Source organism: Physeter macrocephalus, chromosome 10 (genome assembly GCF_002837175.3).
Source record: "Physeter macrocephalus isolate SW-GA chromosome 10, ASM283717v5, whole genome shotgun sequence".
In the NCBI taxonomy this organism is placed as follows: Eukaryota; Metazoa; Chordata; class Mammalia; order Artiodactyla; family Physeteridae; genus Physeter; species Physeter macrocephalus.
Window position 1 is genome coordinate 19,560,133 of NC_041223.1, and position 21,301 is coordinate 19,581,433.

General features: G+C 36.6%; 1 protein-coding gene across 5 annotated transcripts in view; it reads left to right on the plus strand.

Annotated features, from left to right (window-relative positions):
- The first annotated feature begins 811 nt into the window (after nucleotides 1–811).
- SHPRH (SNF2 histone linker PHD RING helicase) overlaps nucleotides 812–21,301 on the plus strand; it is a 98,505-nt gene continuing 78,015 nt past the window's right edge. For 3 of the 5 annotated variants that reach the window (XM_024122515.3, XM_024122513.3, XM_024122516.3), the window contains exons 1-8: nucleotides 812–998; nucleotides 10,093–10,756; nucleotides 13,025–13,154; nucleotides 15,025–15,243; nucleotides 17,770–17,848; nucleotides 18,498–18,648; nucleotides 19,853–19,961; nucleotides 20,594–20,850. In XM_024122515.3, coding sequence (XP_023978283.1) covers nucleotides 10,121–10,756; nucleotides 13,025–13,154; nucleotides 15,025–15,243; nucleotides 17,770–17,848; nucleotides 18,498–18,648; nucleotides 19,853–19,961; nucleotides 20,594–20,850 — 1,581 coding nt within the window. In that variant the 5' untranslated portion in view covers nucleotides 812–998; nucleotides 10,093–10,120. Of the gene's footprint in view, nucleotides 999–1,031; nucleotides 1,404–10,092; nucleotides 10,757–13,024; nucleotides 13,155–15,024; nucleotides 15,244–17,769; nucleotides 17,849–18,497; nucleotides 18,649–19,852; nucleotides 19,962–20,593; nucleotides 20,851–21,301 lie in introns of those variants that run through there. The other 2 variants (XM_024122514.3, XM_028494345.1) reach the window with 2 other exon arrangements.

Sequence of the window (21,301 nt, forward strand, 5' to 3'; positions counted from 1 at the left end):
TTCCCGGACCGGGGCACGAACCCGTGTTCCCTGCATCGGCAGGCGGACTCTCAAGCACTGCGCCACCAGGGAAGCCCGGCAAGAACTTACTTTTGTCCTTCTGTGATCACACAGGCCAAGACGCCACTCCACAGCATGATGCTGAGTCCTTATTAGGTACTCAATCATGGAGTGCCCCATGTTCCTGAGGGTTATTTTTCAGGCTCTTGGCCCTGAAGCCTCTCAGTTATGCCAGTTATCTAGGCATAAGCCTACCTCCAAGAAACGCGGCTACCACTCAGTGAAGAGAAGGAAAAAGACTAAGATGTTGGAAGGCCAGCTTCAGCACAATACGTGTAGTTTTTTCCTCATCTTAAAATATTTACTCACATCTCCCTGCAAAGTCTTTTAAAATCACTTTTCTGAGGGAGATAAGCTTCATCCGTAAGTAATTAGTGGCTGCTTTCTGGAAACAATTTAAAAGGTGCATTTGCAGAATTCTCTTCTGTCTTTTTATTAAAGCCACAACTCTTACTTCTATCACTCGCTTCAAGCTGGTTCCATTCCCTTCCGCAGGTAGCCTCGCCCCTTCAGCCGGGAGCCCCGCTCACTTCTAAATCCGCTTAGAGCCCCGCCTCCTCCTTAGAGGTTCCAGCCAATCCTGTATTCTCCAATGTCTTGGTGTCGAGCTATCGCGAGACTTAACCAGGTCTTTCGAGAGTCTCTAACCGTGTGGACTTGCGCAGAAGACACTCATGAAGCCACTGCCGGACAAAGGGGGCGGGGCGCTCCTACGTGCGCGTTCACCTTGACCCCACGCTCCAGCGCGCACCCGGCACCTAGGAGCTGTGGTTTCTGGGCTCCCCCAGCAACCGCAACACACACCAGCCTAAATCGCGCGTGCCCACCTCAGGCGGATGTTCGCTGGGTGGCGAATGCGTGCCCGGGACCTGCGGGGGCATTAGAGGGCCCCGGCCCTTGGTGCAGAGAGGCTCTAGGGGCTTGGAGAACGAGTCTAGGTAGGCGCTTGGGTGATGGAGGGTCAGGGGTCAGAGGTCGGGGACGGAAGGCGTCTCTGCCTAGAGACGGAGGTCCCAGGGAGGGAAGACTCTGTTCTGGAGTCCGGGAAACTAAAAGGCTGAGAGGGAGCCGCAGCGCGAGTCCCCCCGACCCTTCCCCATCCCAGACGTGTGGGCCCGTGGACCGCCGCGGCTCCCCCGGGACGAGGTGGGGCCGTGGGAAAGGAGGCTGTGCTTCTCCCCGGGGGCTGGGGCCTGCATTGTCTTGTTCGAGCGCCCCGGGAGCTGTGATCGCGTTCCACCGCCTCGCGGCAGCTTGTTTACCCGGCCTGCTGGGAGCGATCGGCGCTGACAGCCCTCCTCAGACTCCTCGAACCGCTTTTGAGTCTTTCGGAAGAAAACTGAGTGGGTATCACCATTCGCCGCAGATATGCCCCTGGAGACTTGGAACTGGGCAGCTGCCTAGCTTCTTGGTGGACTGGGTTGTAATGTAGTAAAGGGGAGGCCGAGGCCAAGTTAGTCTGAACGTTCTCAGTTGCCTCTGGAGTCATATTAATTACATTCGCATTCAAAACCACCAGTGCACGTTGTACACTTTGACTCCGTGGTAGTTGCTAGTTTCCAGAACCAAGATGTGTTTTCTGATGATTGACGGTCACTGTCAGATAAGCAATATTATTCAATAATGACCATTAAGCTTGTGTCTTTTTTCTAAGTGACTTGACATTAGCCATGAGGTAAAAATCCTAGATGTTTGGTGTTTTCCTACTTGTGTTTAAATTAACTTGTGGCTTTAACGGAACAAAAAAATAATAATTTTAAAGTCATTAAAGCTATTTTTTACTATTCGGTTGGGTAATAGCAAGAATGATGAAGCTCCCATGAATTGAAATGATCCATAATATCTGTGCTGTCACCAGAAAGACTAGTCGATTTATGATCAGTAATCATGCTGGAAGCAGTGTGGTAGTGAACAGTTGTGGGATAAGTGTTCCTGTACTGCAAAAGCTGGCACTTCCTGGAGTTTACAAGGTCCACTTAGCCAATAAGCTGGCAGTTGAGAATAAAATAGTTTAGTTTTGAAGGATGCTATATATATGTATATATATACTCTTCTTGTCCAGCCTAAGGAACTGTACTTACAGGATTATTAAAACAAATCTTTTATTAAGAGTTCAGGCCAGAAAGATTTGGGGGGAAACAATCTGCTGGTGAAAAATCTTATGAGGGCATTTTCTAAGTATCTGTGACTAACATATGTTCTAGAGTTCAGTAGATGAAAATACTCTCAGCCTACTGGGATTATCACTACAGAAGAAGATTGTGGTAATGCTAGGTCACTGAGAACTTTTCAGTTATCAGTCGTGATTGGGCTTCACTTGCATAAGGCTTACCTTGGACAGCAATATCTCAAATGTATATACTCTTTGTTCCCCTAATAGCCTAAACCCAGGCCTACCATGGATTTCTGGTAATTCAGGATTGGTATGTGTCTTTTAATGAAGAGCTAATAATTTGGAGAGGAAAGAACCTGAATAAGTTTGATTGATATCCATTTGTTGTATTGTCTTAGTAACTTAACATTTTATGTTTACTCTTCTAGCGATCTATCTTTGTTTTCTGTTAAAGATACAGGTCAGTCAGTTTTCTCTGTCTCATTCTAGGCCAGAAATAGTAAGAAGTAGTTTCACACTACCTATAGTCTTTTAGAATATGGTTAAGAGAGATTTTTCCAGAAAGAAATATGAGTAAAGTACTATACTAGGTACTTAAAAAGAGAGAGGGTATTCAGGGAATTAGAGATCTTTGGTTCGCGCTACTTTGTATATCATTTCCATCCTGACACTGACCTGGCATTGGGAGTACAGTGCTGAATAGGATACTATTCCTGCCCAGCTTTCAAGTAGTTCAAAGTCAAACAGTTAAGAACACGGTCATGGAAGGTTTTGTGTGGAGATTAGGACAGCGATAGGCAGAAAAGCATGAAAGGGCATTTCAAGCAAAAGGCTTTTTACATCTAAGTGAGGGACAGTAAAAATGTGGTCCATATAGAAAACTGCATATAATCATGTTATACCCAAACACTGATATTTAAGGGCGAGGAAGAAGAAGCAGAATCATCAAAGATGAGATTCATCTGGTATGAGGAAAACAAGGAGAAGGATTTAGAATTGGAATATGATTAGAGATATATGGAATTTTACCAGTACTTGACCTATTAGCTACCAGTTAACATTATGGTTATAAGTAGCTTTGATCAAATATTATCTTCTTTGGTTCAGGAGTTATCCCTAGATAGAGATCTGCTAGAAAAAGAGTCAACCAAAACAGGATGGTGGGGTGGAGGGAAGGCAGATCATGAATGTTTGCTCAATAGAGAACTGAACAAAACGAGAGCCTTGCTAGAAATCCTGGTCTTTATTTTTCTTCAGCTTATCATTATAATTGACAAATACTTCTATAATATTAGAAGAATCAGATTGGAAGCAAACATCTGAAAGAATGTGCAAATTATAGTGGTATATATCACTTAAAAGATAATGGATGAGCCTTACCAGAGAGTTGAAGGAATGTGTTCTGATTCAATAATATCTCTATTACAAGACTGTTGTAAGAGAAAGGGCACATATTAACCTCTCTTCGCAATTGATTGGCTCAAAATGGTCATGGATTACTAGAGATGCAGCACCAGTTGAGCAGACATTTCCCATCTATACTATACTTTGGAAAGAAAGAAGTGGATTTTAGTAGGCAGCTGGCTAACAATAACGAGGTTTCTCAAACTTGGCTGCATGCTGGAATCACCTAGGGAGCCTAAAAAATAATGGAGGTAGTGCCTGGTTCCTGCCCCAGAGATTATAATTTAATTGGCTGGGGTAGTACCAGGCATCAGGATTTTTAAAATTTCCTCCAGGTGATTCTAATATAAGTCAAATTTGAAACACACTGATCTATAGTCCCCCATCCTGCCACTTTAAAGTTTGGTTATTGTAAAATATAGTTTATAGTGTTCTCGGGGTGATGATAAAAGCAACTACCACTTACTGAATATATGCTAAATTTCTGTTGCTGTGCTCTTGTACATACACAAAGAGGCTAGATAATTTGTACATGCCAAGGCTAGAATTAGAATCTATTGGTAGGACTTCAAAGCCCACATTCTCTCCTGTAAACCAGATTGCTTTGCAGATGTGAGACACTTTAGCCAGTTGCTTTGGGGGCTTTTAGAGTTAATGATTCCATAATTACCATGTTACTAATATTACTGTGATTGGTGTGATAGATTGTGTAACTGGCCCAGTTCCCTCCCCATCCCCTACCTCATATCCACGCTCTTTGCCATGAGCGGTTCCACCCATAAAGAAGTGTAATATATGTCCCCACCTCTTGACTTTGAGTCCATCCATGTGACTTGCTTTGGCCCATGGAACCTTAGTGGTTTTACCCTGACCAAATACAGAAAAATACTTGTTTGGTTGGATTTGTACTCTTACACCTCAGTCACTGCCATAAGAACATTCCTGGGTTTTTTTTTTTCTGGTCCCAGGAGAAGGATGAGGACTACATTAAGCAGAGCCAAGCTGCTTCTCCCGAAGCCTAGCCTAGATCAGCCAACCTGCAGATCTGTGAGAATAAATGATTGCTGTCTCAAGGCAGAGCTTTGGGTGATGCGTTATACAGCATATTTATGACAGTAGCTAACTGATAAACTGGTATAGCCTAACTTCAGCAGAGTGACCCAATTCCAGTATTCCAACCTGTGCTCTGAGGAGAACTGGACACAGATAAGCACTTAGGTTATTAAGGCCTTCCTATATTATTCTGATCTCTTATCCAAGATAATAGAGGCCATAAGATGCTTGAAAAGTAGTTAACTATAGTCAGAGATAGATCACCACCTACATATTCATAAACCGAGCACTGGTTGAGGGAGTGGAATTCTCATGATCGACTTAGACCACCAATGTTTGATAGACATTTGCAGTTATGAGTGTTCTATATATTTACACTGTCCAGTACAGTAGCCACTAGTCACGTATGGCTTTTGAGCTCTTGAAGTGTCGTTAGTGAGAATGAAGAGCTGAGTTCAAATCTTTTTTTAACTTAAATAGCCACAGGAAGCTAGTGGCATCCTTATTGGACTGCACAACTTCCTTGAGACTACGGAGGAAACCACTCTTCTTTTAAGTCACAAGGCGAACGTGTTCCTAAGTAAGAGAAAAGTTCTGTCAACAAGGAAATGAGGTAGATCTTAGGTAGATAAATAATATTATTTGTTTCTTTTATGGTTATTGTTCTATTCAGATATTCTATTTATTGGACCAGTTTTATTCATTACATTTTGTTAGTAAATTACACATTTTATCTAGATTTTTCAAGTTTATTAGAATAAAGCTATTCTTAATATTCTCTTACAGTTTTTAAATCACTTCTGCACCTACTTTTTGTCTTTGCTTTTTAAATTAGTTTTTTTTTAAATTTATTTACTTTTGGCTGCGTTGGGTCTTCATTGCAGCGCGTTGGCTTTCTCTAGTTGTGGCGAGCGGGGGCTACTCTTCATTGTGGTGCGCGGGCTTCTCATTACCGTGGCTTCTCTTGCTGTGGAGCGCGGGCTCTAGGCGCGCGGTAGAGCCACAACTTCAGTAGTTGTGGCTCGCGGGCTCTAGAGTGCAGGCTCAGTAGTTGTGGCTCACGGGCTTAGTTGCTCTGAGGCATGTGGGATCTTCCCGGGCCAGGAATCGAATCCGTGTCCCCTACATTGGCAGGCGGATTCTAAACCACAGCACCACCAGGGAAGTCCTGCTTTTTAAATTAGTTTTATTAAGGTAAATTACATGCAATAAAATTAAACGATTTTACATATACAATTTGATGAATTTTGACAAATGTGTACAATCATGTGATCACCAGTAGAACATTTCTGTTACCCCAAAGGTTTTCCTTCTGCTTCTTTGCTGTCAGTCACCTCTTACCACTTCCTGGCCCCTGGTAACCACTAATCTGCTTTCTATCACTAGATTTTTACGTTTTCTAGAATTTCATGTAAATGGAATCGTACACTATGTAGTCTTTCACTTCTGGCTTCCTTCACTTAGTATAATGTGTTAAAAATTCATCCATGTTGTTATATGTATCAGTAGTTTATCATGAGTAGTATTCCATTTGTTTACCCATTCATCAGGTGATGGACATTTGGGTTGTTTCCAGTTGTAGGCTTTTATTAATAAAACTGCTATGAACAAATTCAAACTTAAGTCTTTTTTATGATTCTGTGTTTTTATTTCTCTTAGGTAAATGCCTATGAGTGGGATTAATAGGCTGTGCAGAAAATATATATTCAATTTTGTAAGAAATTGACAGACTTTTCCTGTTGGCATGCTGGAGAGTTCAGTTCTAGTTCTTCTACATCCTCAGTCTTTTAAATTTTAATCATTCTACTGGATATGTAGTTTCTCATTGTGGTTTATGGGTTGAATTTGAAATGCCTTAATGACTGATGATGGTGAAGATATTTTCATGTGCTTACAGTACTTGCAATGTATAGATCCTCTTTGGTGAAACGACTGTTCAAAATTTATGTCCACTTTTTTAATAAGGTTGTTTTTCTTACTATTGATTTGCAAGAGTTGTTTATATATTCCACACAGAAATCTTTCATCAGGTATTTGTTTTACTAATATTGTTTCCCATCCGCAGCTTCCCCTGTCATTTTCATAACAATATCTTTTGAATAGCCAAAGTATTTAATTTCATTAAAGCCTAATTTATCATTTTCTTATAGTCTCTGCTTCTTGTGTCCTATTTAAATTTTTTTGGGGGGCGGGCTAATCCACTGTCACTTAGATTTTCTCTTCAGTTTTCTTCCAGAAGCTTTACAGTTTTAGCTTTTATATTTCAGTTTATGATCCATTTCAAGTTAGTTTTTATGTGTGTGGGGAGGTAAAAATCAAGGTTCTTTTTTTTTTTGCATAGAGATATCTATTAAAAGGGATATTCTTTCCCCATTAATTGCCTTCGAATTTCTTTCAAAAATCAATTGACCATGCTATGTGGGTCTATTACAGGACACTTTTATTTTGTTCCATTGGTCTATATGTCTATCTATATATCATTACCACACTGTTTTGATTACTGTCAGCGTAAGTCCTAGAGTCATTGTTAAATCTTTCAACTTTACTCTTCTTTTTCAAAATTATTTTGACTCTTCTAGTTCTTGGGAATCAGCTTGTCAATTTCTACAAAAAACAAAAAAAAGGCCTGTTAGGATTTCGAATGGGATTACTTTGACTCTGTAGATCAATATTGAGGAATTGACATTTTGGCATCTTGAGTCTTTCAGTCCATAAACATAGTACATAGTATGTATATCTCTATGATTATACTACTGGGCTATTTTCTCTCTTTTTATGTAGACTTGACAATTTTCAGAATAAATTTTTAAAGTTATCTTTTAAAGAACTGTAAAAACAAGAGAAAAAGACTTATATTTATGCACATATTTTTCATTCACAATGCTTTTTATTCCATTGTGTAGGTCCAAATTTCCATCTAATATCATTTTCCTTCGTGAGGACTTCCTTTAACATTTCTTGTAAATGTGGGTCTGCAAGTGAATTCTCTTGGCTTTTGTCATTTTTTTCACCTTCATTTCTTTAAAGATACAGTCAGCCCTCCATGTCTGCAGATTCTGCATCCACAGATTCAGCCAACTGCGGATCGAAAATATCCAGTAATATAATTTGCTTTCCTAAAATTGTCAGTTTTTTTAATAGCCACCTTTTTGTGTTATGACTTCCTGATTCTGTTTCATGAAAACAATATGTTACTCCCTGAGGATGTAATGATGTTGACTGTTTTATAAAGTTCTTATTCAGATTGTTCCATCTGTTTGGGTGAAAGTTTCTTTGTTCATTTATCCTCCTGTTGGAGATCCCTTCATGTGTGTTGATTGTGAGCTCATCTTTGAGGTTCAGATTCCCCGCTTTATCTTTCATTGTCTCTGCTTGTACAGTTTGCTTAAGGGGAGGCTCAGAAGCAGATGTAAAGCTTGTTTTCTGTTGTATTCAGTGAGGATGGGAGATTGGTGAGAGCTCCATATAGGCAGAGTCCATTGTCATCTGCCTTTTTTTCTTTAGTCAGTGGCAAAGGACATCTTTCCGGTTTAGGCATCACTCTCACCAGAAAATAGATACCCCCATCACAGCTACCTTGCCTTTGGGAGAAATAGGGCAGGTAAGGGCCTGTGGGTTCCCACTTTATTGTTCCACTATTATCTGTGCTGTAGCCCTGGACTCACTTGGGGTTCCACTACCAGGTCCCCCACCACTGAGCATGGCAGCCCTCTTGATGATGCTCCCATCTTTTGTTCTAATATATTCACGCTGTCATTCAGCTTTCCAGTCTGATTCCCTCTGTATCATTCTTTAGGAATACCTCAAAGGTTCTGGTCAGCTGAGATTTCCCCTTGTTTTGTATTACCTTAAACAGGGCTAGATTTGGAGCAGAGTAATTAAGGATGGGGAGTTAGTGGAGGTAGAGGTATGTAGACTGCTCTGTGTGCTCAGTTTGTCGTCAAGAAACCAAAACACAGCTTATCGTCTTATTGAATTAAAGACCCTGGTTTGATCTATACTTCCTTTATATCTTCTCCTCAAATACAGCACGGTGTTGAATACTTACTGGGGACTCGGCGAATACCTGACTGGATTTTATTTAAAAATGGAATTACGGAGAATATTTCTTTTTTTGTTTTTCTATATATGTTATACATATATTTTTAACATCTTTATTGGAGTATAATTGCTTTACCATGGTGTGTTAGTTTCTGCTGTATAACAAAGTGAATCAGCTATATATATACATATATCCCCATATCCCCTCCCTCTTGCGTCTCCCTCCCATCCTCCCTATCCCACGCCTCAAGGTGGTCACAGAGCACCGAGCTGATCTCCCTGTGCTATGCAGCTGCTTCCCACTAGCTATCTATTTTACATTTGGTAGTGTATATATGTCCATGACACTCACACTTCGTCCCAGCTTATCCATCCCCCTCCCCGTTATGGTTTTCTCAGGGTATATGCCCAGTAGTGGGATTGCTGGGTCGTATGGTAGTTCTATTTTTAGTTTTTTAAGGAACCTCCATACTGTTCTCCATAGTGGCTGTATCAATTTACATTCCCACTAACAGTGCAAGAGGGTTCCCTTTTCTGAGAATATTTCTTAAACTGCACTTGAAGCCAAATTTTGTTTATACATCTTTTTTTTTTTTTTTCCCCCAGCTACATGGTTGGAATAAATTGGAATAGGCACCAACCATCATTATGCCTTTGTGATTTAACTTCTCTGAGTTGTTTTATGCTACGTATAGGAATTGGCTGTTATTTTGGGAAACGTAGTTTAGGGCCTACCTTATATAGGCTGCTTTTAGCCCAGTTTCCTCTTTTGAGTTGACAGAGCTTTGTTTTCTTTTTTCCCTATATTTTTAAATTTTCTTCTTTTATTGTCTCTGCCTTATTTCCCCTGGTTGCCATCACCACCTTATTTCTTGCCCAGCTCTTATTCTTTTTATATGCTGATTCACAAAAAGAAATACATTTCTGTTTTCATCTTCCTCTTTTGAAAAAGAAGATATATTTTTAGGGATTTTTAAGTTATGTAAGAGTCAAGTGAAGTTTTGTTAACTCTTTGGGATTATAAAACAAAATTGAAATTCTTTGGTGATGATATGAATCTAAATGTTACTAAAAGTTTTCAAATAAGCATTTCCAGGATATCTGAGAGATTTACCTTACTATCATGCTGCTCATTAAATGTATTTTTAGAATTTATTTTATTTTAAACAACAAATTATCTATATTAAATTTATCTGTAAAAGACCAATAAGACCATTAGAATTTATATGATACATGAGATTATAGTCATTGTGTTCCAAAGCTGTATTTGACTTATTAAAAAAATTATCCATTACTTTGTGTGTCTCTGAAGATTTCGTGTTATGTGTGGGATTATTTTTCTATGCTGAATTTTCTCATCTGGGAGTATTTTAATACTAAAATCCTCTCTTGGAATGCCTACTGTTGCGTTTGTCTTCTAGACTTCATATTTACCAAGATAACTTGAAAATGAGTAGCCGACGGAAACGTGCTCCTCCAGTGAGGGTAGATGAGGAAAAGCAACAGCAGCTTCGTTGGAATATGCATGAGGACAGAAGGAATGAACCTCTCACCTTAACTGATGATGAGCAGTCCTTCCCAGGTTTGGACTCCTCTTCTGCTCACTGCGTCATCCTAGATGATAGTCTAAAGGAAGAAGTGGCTCACAAAGATAAGAAGAGGTGTTCAGAAGTGGTGAGCGTCTCAAAATCAGTTGAAGAAGAGACTAGTGGCATTTTTTCCCCTTTGTCTCTAAAGCTGAATATTGTGATTTCTCCCTATCACTTTGATAATTCTTGGAAAGCATTTCTAGGGGAATTAACTCTTCGGCTTCTTCCTGAACAGAGTTTAATTGAAAATTTTTCTGAAAGGAGTTTTACACTGATGCGTTCAGAGTCGAGCTATCAGTTTGTGATCTATGTTCATTCAGAATGCGAAGATGTAGAGAAAAAAGAAAGAGGGCTCAACGAGCCAATCAGTATTTGTGACAAAGGTATTCAAGTGGAATCATCCTTCAGTGGTGAAATGTTAGAAGATCTGGGGTGGCTGCAAAAGAAGAAAAGAATAAAACTTTACCAAAAACCAGAAGGAAATCACATTATCAAGGTATGCAATTTCTGTAGTGTCTTTTAAGGTTCTTCTGCATCAGACAGCCCATTTTGAAATTAACTTAGAAGGAAGGTCTGGAAAGCCAGCAATAAGCCTCTCATTATTAAGTGTCAGAGTACACTTTATTTGGGACATTCAGTAACTATAAAAAATATATATTATAGCTAATCATTTTCAGGCTGTTCTTTTTTCAGGATCTTCCTGATTCGCCCTTTCCAGTTCTACTCTCAGTGACTTGTTTTGGTCCTCATTATCTCTTTCTCTTCCTGTAGCAATCCTTTAATTATTGCCTTTTCAACTCCTTCATTTCCTTTGTCTCTGGGCTGGTATGATATGAATGCAAATGGAATTCTAGTCTATTTACTGCCTCTAGAATTAATGATAATCTGGCATATAAGTGTCTCCTTTGCTAGGCTTTTGTCTCCTTCTCCAGCCTCAACTCTTAATCACTCTGCTTTTTAGTTTGTCCCAGAAAGTGCAAATTAATCTGTTTCCTGCAGATACCCTGCTGCCTTTTTGCATCTCTGCTTTTGCTCTCACACTTCCCTCTGCCTGGGTTGTTCCTTCCTCATCCCTCCTAACTCCTGGTCATTGCTTAATGTTCAGCTCAGAGTTTACGTCACCTAAGGAGATCTTTTCTTAAACTCCATGGATGGTGTTACATGCTCTTCCCCCATAACATCTAACACATATGCTTATTTTTGCCTTGGTCACTTGTAGTGTACTTACATTTTATATCTTTCCCCCTCACTAGACTATGAAGTTTTTTATCTTCACAGCCCAGTAAAATACCACGTACTAAACAGATTTTTAGTAAACGAATGAATAAATTTACCATTCATTTCAGGCTGTGCTATTCACTAGCCAAGTAACTTTTTGTGAATCATTTAAAGGCCCTAATTTCAACTTCTTTTTGTACAAAATGTAAATAGTACTCATTCTTTTTACCTCATACAGTTGTGTTGAGAATCAGGTGAGGTAATAATGTAAGTAAATGTACTTTGTAAACTATGAAGCAGGTTTATATGCCTTCATGCTAGAACTTCAAAAGAAATTCTAAAATGTTAAATTCACCTCTGTTCAGTTGAAAACTGTGTTACACATTTCTCACATTAAAAAGCAATTATATCGATAGCCCTATTTATAGTTTCAGAATTGACAGAAGGAAAGGAGAAAATTTAGAAGCATTAGATTGTAATTAATTCTTCCCTGTACAGTCTAACTATACAACCAAGCATTCCCTCTCTTTGCTGATAGTGAGTGCCAAAAACTGTGGCTCAGGGATAACAAGTATGTAAGAATTCATGGATTGTATGCCTGTGTTCTGTCCACTTCTCCCACCCACACACCAAATCTTGATCTGTTCTGTCTTCCCTAATCCCAATTTTTATAAACATTTAAACACTTACTGCTGCTATAGCAAGCCATCTCTAGGTATAAAGCAGAGTATAAGTAGTGAAAAATAATCTTTGCCACTTATTCCTATATAATGCTGGTTGATTCTTGTTCTTTAGTGAAAAAATATGAGAATCTCAGTGATTAGGGAATCAAGCTCCGGATAATACAGGAAAATGAAGGAAACTGTGTTTATTGATTATCTACCATTAGGAAGTTTTAAAATTGTACTAAGTGGGCTATCTCATATAGGCTTCTCTCCATTTGGGTCAGAATAAATCAATCATTTTGTTTGTTTATTTAGCTCTTAAATATCAATGCCAGTATTAAAATTCAAGTATTTTGACTACAAAACTTCATACTACATTGTTTCACTAGATTCAAGCTACATAACCTTAATCAAGGTCTGTTTTCCTATACATTTTAGTGTTTGATCTAGTAGTAGGGATTGCCAGACCTAACAGTGCTTAAGAATCCTGTCATGTGCATCAGAATCTTCTGGGGGAATCTGCATTTTTAACCAGCTTCATTGATTATTTTGATGATCATCCAGTTGGGAAATCATTGACTTGGTTGGTAGAATTGGTGTTCTCATCACAGTCTTCCAGGTTCAGTTCCAGTTAAGGAAATTTTTTTTTTCTAGCTACTTAAATGGTGCATCACACATAGTAGGTACTGCTATTTGTAGAATGAATTTGTTATTGAAAGTGAAAACATCTAAGGGAGATTTGGTAGGTATATATTGAGTGCTTGTGGGGTAAATACTGTGAGTACCTTTAAAAATTATGATGTTAGAAAATGTTTTTCTTATATCCTCAAAAATGGTATAGTACAATCAAAACTATTTTTATGTTGATTAATTCTGTGTAGGTTGGAATTTATCTTTTGGAAGGTGGCCTAGCAAAACTAGATTTTCTGAGTGATGCAAACTCAAGAATGAAAAAGTTCAATCAACTCATGAAGAGAGTGATGGAAAAGTTATACAATTTTATTATTCCAGGTAATATTTAAAGTAAACTTTAAAATTGCTACCACTGAAGAGCTGTGGGTTTTCCCCCAAATCCTATACATAACAACCAGAAAAACAGCTACTAAAACCATAGTAAAAATTAAACCTTTATAAAATTGCTATATGACAAAATTATACTTATCCGAAATACCCCTGCTTCTATAATTTTTGTCTTTATTTGCTTAATAATGTGCTTAGCTTATAGTAATTACTCAAGAAATGTTTATGGAGTCAATAGGCAGAATTTAAAGGGATCTGAGCTGATTGGAATTTTTGCATTATTCCTGTGCTTTTTTTATTTTGTCATGGCCAGAGATTCTTGGCTGGCCTTTATTCCACCTCTCCTTTGCAGTCTGACAAATAATCTCAAGAGCCTGCTTCCCATAAAGACCAGTTAACTTTGCTACTGTTTCTTGGCAAGACGTTGCATCCTTGGTCAGGACTGCAGTTTCAGAGTTGTCTGCCGTTGGTTCCCAAGGGAGAGTGTGGATGGCTTGATGCAGCCCATCAACACTACTGGAAAAACGGCTCAAATTCTCCAAGTCCTGCTCATGGTGGGTCAGCCTTATTTCAGGTGCAAATTATAGAACATTTTTATACTGGAATATTTGGGAAATCAGTTTCTGAGCTTGGTTATTGAATTGTTTCTGCAGTACATTCTTTGCAAAGCTTCATAATAACTAATAATAGTAAATCATTTTGCATGTTAAAGACTTAAAAGGAGGAGAATCACTGGTTTTACAATTGGAAGGAATGCTTTTAAGTACACCTAGAATTTTTTAAGTTATGATAAGAATTCCATTATTCTGCCCTTTAAAAATAATAAAATTTGAACTTTTCAAAGGAAAACTTAAAGGATTTTAAAGGAAAACTTCAAATTTAGGTATTAGTACTAGAGTATACACCTATACTAACAGTCTGAAATAACCAAGCATATAACTACACATTAATTGTAAACTTTTGAAATTCTTAATATGACATAATTTTTATTGAAAATAGTAAATTATGTATTTTATGGTACAGTTTTTATTTTAGGGCATATGAGGCCTGTTCTATAAATGTGTGTAGGCCTATTTGAAACCTTTCAGTAATAAATCATTAGCTTTAGTTAATGGGGTTTGTAAATTTGTTCAAGAGTTTGAATTTTTTTTTTCATGTTGTGGACATGAATCTTCTTCCACAGGGCAATTGTGCCCAACAAATGAGTCTGAAATTCTTACGAATTTGTATTGATGGCTTAAGCCCTTAACCTCCTAATTGGCTACTGGTGCTGCTACCAAATACCTATCCTTTTTAGCATAAGAAATAGAATGGGAATCCTTGTCTTATTAGACGTAGAAAAATTGTCTGCACATGGATTTTTTTTTATGTTGAGGTGTAAAAGTGAAATAAATTATCCTTTTACAAACTGCAAAAGATATTCACATTCAGTTCCTCAGATGTTTATTAAACATCTACAGTGCGCAAGGCACATGCTAGCTGCTCTGAGGAGCTATAAAAACAAAAGACAGTCTTTGCTCTCAAAGAGCATTACAGTTCAGTGGGGAAGGGATGAATACACACAAATGATTGTATTACCAGACAGATTGCAATATATTACTATATCCAAAGTGTAAGAGTATTGCTTGAACACAGAGGAGAATATTAATTCTGACCAGGGAAAATAAAAGGAAGTGTCATGGAAAAAGTATCAGTTGAATTTTCTTGAAGGACGGATGGGTAAATTTTTGATCAGTCAAAAAACATACTAAGCAAGGCCCCAGAAGTGGAAGAATGCATGGTATGTTCTTGAAATAAGAATTGCTTATAGTTATAAATGTGGATGGGGTTGTTTTGAGTACATTTGTTCTTGGATATACAGATGTGTTGGAAGAGGATGAGGAAGATTCAGAGAGTGAGCCAGAGGGACAGGACATTGATGATCTCTATCACTTTGTGAAGCGAACACATCAGCAAGAAACTCCGTCCAACCAAGTGGATGTCCAGCATCCTGCACTGACTCCTGTGTTGAGACCATACCAAAGAGAGGCTGTCAGTTGGATGCTACAACAAGAGCATTTCAAAAGCACCCCTGCTAGTGGCAAGTATAAGATGCTTAAAGAAAGGCAAATTGATCAGAGGGATTATATGAGACAGAGGGTAGGGGGTAATCGATCAGTAAACAAATCATATTGAAAACATAAGATAGAATGGGTGTTACTATGAACAAAATTATTTTCTAAGAAATCCTTCAAAACTGAAATATAGAGGAATTCATTTATGAGTTCCCTCATCCATAGAAGTTCAAACTGATTTTTCCAGCCAAAGTAAAGGCTGCCTTGATTGGAATTTTAAAAAACCAAGAAATTTTTTACATGCCTTTCCAACTAAGAATTGCTTTTGTAACCTGATCAGATGGAATCTTCCTAATATATGTAAAAGGCTTTACAATTTAATCATGAATGTTAGGGACAGAAAGCAAATTTACAAAAGTGGGAGACTTACGTGTGACTAATCTAATTTTCCTAGGTTTGCATTTATTTTCTTTACTCCACAAAATAAATAATAAAATGAAACACCATCTAGTAAGTGTTTTGATAAAAGTAGTAGATTTATGGGAGTCATTTGTGCCACTTCTTTATCACTGTCTTTGAAGACATGGGCACAAGATGAGATTTTTACATGACTCTAGGAAGTAAAGTGTTAACTATTTCTCATTCTTCCTATATAGATTTATTCTAATCAGTGATGAATAGCTCTTATTTCTCCCACTTTTTTATCCAACAAACTTTATTTTTTTTAACTTTTTATTTTGGAAATATCAGTTCATAGCCAATATTATTTCTTCTTCCTCCTCCTCCCCCAATATTTTGAATTATTTTGAAATAATAATCCCACATATTGTATCATTTCTTCTGTTAATATTTCAGTTTATTTCATTAAAAAATAAAGGATCTTTTAAACAGATATAAATATATGTACAGTGCATTTTAAAACCCAGTAATTCCTTAATATCACCAAATCTCTCTCCCTTCCTTCCCTCCTTTCTCTCTATTTCTCCCTCTTATAGTTTGTTCAAATATGAAACCAAATAACATCCATATATTGGAATTAGTTGCTGTCTCTTAAGTTTCTTTTAGTCCATAGGTTTTATCTCCTCTCTCTTGTATTTTTTTCTTATATTTGTTTAAGAAATGGTTAGCTCTGTAGAGTTTACCACAGACTGGATTATTTTTTCTCCAAAATGAAATACTTTTTTTCAACTAAGGAATTTGATTAAGGTATAACTTACATACAGTAAAATGCACAGACCTTAAGGGCACAGTTTGATAAGTTTTGATGAATCTATGCATCTGTGAAACCAGCAACTCAGTAGAGACATAAAACCAGACTTTTTCAAAAGTAGCCACTGGCCACACATGCCTCTTGAGACTTGAAATGTGGTTATCCAAATTATGTGCAGTAGGTTTAAAATATATACTAGATTTCAAATAGTACCAAAAAAAGAATGTGAAATATCTCACTACTAATTTTTATATTGATTGCATATTGAAATGATAATATTTTGATTATATTGGGCTAAATGAAAACAACTATTAAAATTAATTTTACCTGTTTCTTTTAATATTTCTATCATACAGGGCTGACATAAAGTATTTCCGTCACCCCAGCAAGTTCCATAATTGCCCAGTCAGTTCTCCTACTTCAACCCCTTCGGGAGGCAACCACTGTCACCGTAAATTAGTTTTGCCTGTTTTTGAAACAAACGGAATGATAAAATGTGTACACTCGGGTGGAGGGAGTTGGCCTCTTTCAACATAATGTTTTTGAGGTTCATCCGTGCTGCATGTGTTAGTGATTCATTGTTTTTTGTCCATAGGCTGGATTTTGTTGATAAATCCCATCTGTCATTTAGTAGTTTTTCTGTTCCCTTGGTTCCTATAAATTAAAGCTTTTTATCTTTTAATTTTTTTCATTTTATAAAACCTATGTGTCTGTATTCCTACTTCATCTATTAATCCCTAGAGAAAGTAACAAAAAATGACTTACCATTTCACTGGTGAGTAGAGACATACTTCCTACTTAGCAGTTGGTTTGAGCAACTTAAAATATTAAGGGAAGGGTTAGTGGAAGATTCTGGCTGAAATAAACTCAGTACTTCACTGTTATAGTTTTAGATATTATTTCCTCAGTTAAGCCTTTCCTCCCACTCAGATCCATATAAAAGGTTAGGTCTGATTTACATTAATGTATTAGTCCAGTGTCATATATCTGTTGAGTTATTTAAATACATCAGGTAACTTCTTGAAGGATTTATAAAAAATAAGCTACTTTACTGGGTAAGACTTGGTTATATGTATTAGTTTTCTTTTCCTGTTAATCCTCTGTAATTTGCTATACTTTTTCTGTCTTATCACTTGTTTATATGGAACATATTGGTGCCCAAAGCAAAGGAAGCTAAAGAATAATATCTGAAGAAAAGAATGAGAGGAGTCATAGCCTTTTTCCCATGTGTATGTGCCTTTCCAGGGTGTCCTGACTGTTAACTTACTTTTATTTTAATGTGATTATCTGGCAAAAAGGAAAACAAACAGAAACTTGTTCTTATGATTATATTTTTCTTTAGAAAATGCCCTGCACTTCCTATGGCGAGAAATTGTTACATCTGAGGGTTTGAAACTCTACTACAATCCATATACAGGCTGGTAAGGTAAAACTTTATGTACTTGATAGTAAATAAATATTACAAAAACCTGTGTGAGATGTGAGATTGGTAGCGTAAGTCTTCAGCCTCAGCAGTACCTCAAGAAGGAATACTAAGTCCAGGTCTCATTAGACATTTTTATAGATAGACAGAATTAATAGCACTTGTAATTTTTCAGTAGATAAATGCAGTATAATAGACTTAAGATGCATAGTTATTGATATTTAAAGAGATAATTTTAAGTAAAAATGTCATCTTATTATGGGCCACTTCATTAAATTTGTTAATTTCTATTACAAAAGAGTTTTAGGAATCATTAAATATGACTAGTGAATCAGTAGTTATTGCCATTCTTAATTTTTTATTCACAGATTCATAAAGGTCACAGAAAGAAGGCAGACATGCTTCCTTTTATTTATAGAAGAGAAAAATGATGACAGTACCAATTCTGTTTCTGCAGAGTTTAGTTGTCAGCTCAAACAGTTTTCTGATCACAGTTCTTACATTCATGGTCTAGGGATTATAATTGTTGCAACCTAAAATATAATTTTTAAAAGCTTAGCCTTCTATGCATTTCTCCCAGTTCTCTTTAGGAACAGTGTACTTTTTATTTGCATTCCTATGATATATTTTTCTTGTTTTTTCCTTAGCATCATCCGTGAGTACCCAAATGCTGGGCCACAGTTGCTTGGTGGAATCTTAGCAGATGAGATGGGTCTCGGAAAGACGGTAGAGGTTTTGGCTCTCATTCTGACACATACTCGACAAGATGTCAAACAAGATGCTCTCACTCTTCCTGAGGTAGTAGGAGTACTACAGGGCTTGGGAAAGCGGGGACATATGTTCTCCAAAAGCATCATATATCGAACATTTGCTTGGCACTTAAGTCAACACTTTCAGTTTACTCTGCAACTAATGATTTATATTAGTTGTTAGTTAACTTAACAAGTAGGCACAGAAAATGGGATGTTTCTGACCTGGAGGGGTATTTTAAAGTGATATTGACCAACTAGGAAGGCAACGTGCTGTCACTTACCAAGCTTCCTTCTAGCTGGCAGAGAAATTCCCTTAGGAAAGTTTTATTACTTCCTCAAATGTTTTGTCACTACTTCAAGTCTCCGTATTACTGCTAAATATTTTTGAGAGCTATTTTTCAAAAACTGTGCAAATCTCAGATATGTAAATCTTAGAGTCAAATATCAATAATTAGAACTTTGTTACAGGATAAACAGCTTAGTAATTAGATTGCTAGATGAAACAAACTCTGAGTCTTTATTCCAAAATACAATTGTGTTTAAAAATACAAATTTTAGAGTTTATAAGAAAAAGAACAAACTTGAGTGAGGCAAATATAGTTCACAGTTCGTATTTTCCAATAATGGAATCTGAAATCAGCCCATTAAACCCTGCCGAAATGAGGCCACTAGTTAAAGGCATAACTGTAATTACCTGTAGGGCCCACCATGCTCACAACCTTAGTGGTCATGGGATCTTTTAATAGTGTAAAGTTTGCAAAATTAGCCTTTCAGATGTGAGTAAGGGTTAGAGTAGGGAATATCTATTTCCTTTGTAGAAAATGAATTGGAGTATTCAGTTTTAACTATCGGTAACTTCCTTTGGATATTTTCTGTTCATTAGCTGTGTTAATTTTAAGTTATTTTGAGCATTATTGTAAATTCAGTGGGTTATTACTATTTTAAACAAGGCTTGAAAAGTTAATTTCAGAAGTTTCACACTTAAAATTTAGGTATTTTAAGGTAACATGTACAATTTTTAAAAGTGATGTCTAGCTGTAAACTCTGAAATAAAAAATAAGTGTGTATGCACACATACATATATTTTATGCACACATAAAATATATGTGTGCATAACATATTTAGCCCTTTCTTTCATAATTTATTATAACTCTTTTGCATCTCCTTAATAGAAGGAGGGTTTGTCTTATTAAGCAACTCAGAATACTGAAGCAAAACACTGTGTGACTACTTAATGTTGTTTCTATCAGGGAAAGGTGGTGAATTATTTCATTCCATCACATTATTCTGGAGGAAATGTAAAAAACACAGAAACCCAGAATATGGAATTTGAACCAAAAGAAAAAGTTCAGTGCCCCCGTAAGTATGAAATCTCTTAAAGATAACACCTTTTTACAGTGATCTTTGTTCTAGTTCTTATAATCATTATATAGAGGTATCTTGTAATTGTTATGAATAATTGTTTCTACAGTTATTTATACTTTTCATAAAAGTTCAATTACAAGGCATATTATCTTAACAAAAATAAACATTTATTCTTTGGTTTGACTTGGTCCAGACAGTTTTTTGCTTAATTTGTTACATTTAAATTTCTTTAGCTTACAGTTTAAATCAGGCTTTGATAAAGAGTAGCTACTTCAAATTCTGCTAGCAAATGAATGTTTCCCTTGCTAATGGTAGCATTTATGTAAATAACTGTGAGAAGTTTTTTTTTATATATATAGTTTTAAATGATAGTTGATTTGTAAGATTAGCAAATTAATGTAATTCTTCCTTAAATTATTCCATTACAGTAATTTATCTCTTAATTATTGAGATAAATTTTTATTACATATTCTTCAAAATGATGATGTACAGACAACATATCTTTAATACATCTTTGATTTATTTTCTTCTTAACTTGGTCCTCGGTACACATTAAGATTAACTGAGTTTTCTTTTCTTTTCATTTTAATTGTTTTGACTGAGTTAGCATATCCTTTTGCATTTAGCTACACGTGTGATGATCCTGACAGCTGTTAAAGAAATGAATGGAAAAAAAGGAGTTTCCATTCTTTCCATCTACAAGTATGTCAGTTCTATATATAGGTATGATGTTCAACGGAACAGGAGTCTTCTGAAAAGGATGCTGAAATGTTTAATTTTTGAAGGTCTTGTGAAACAGATCAAAGGCCATGGTTTTTCTGGTACTTTTACACTGGGAAAGAATTACAAGGAAGAGGATATACATGATAAAACAAAAAAGCAGGTAACAGAGCATTTATTAAGTAGCCTTATGTGATGCTTTACAGAATAAGTTGACAGACCCCACCTGTCTGAAGCTCTTACAGTCTGAGGATAAAAAAACAAACATTAGGAAAAACGCTTACGGCTGAGACGTATGTTTCCTACTTCCTGAATATAAGTTCCATCAGAGTAGCAGCTTTATTTTGGTCACCATTAAGCCTGGAGAAGAGTGCGTGACATATGTCAGGTACTCAATAAATATTTATTGAGTGAATTATAAAATTAGTTTGTTAAGCATATTATAATTTAAGATAACTTTTCTTACCCTCATGTTGTTGTCAGCAGTTAAAAAAGCATGTTCCATACTTTATAAAAATATTGATAACTTACATTTGCATAGCTCTTTATATACAATGAGTCTTTTACATAAGTTTTTATTTTTCCCATGTCATCACCTTATAAAATGTTTATAT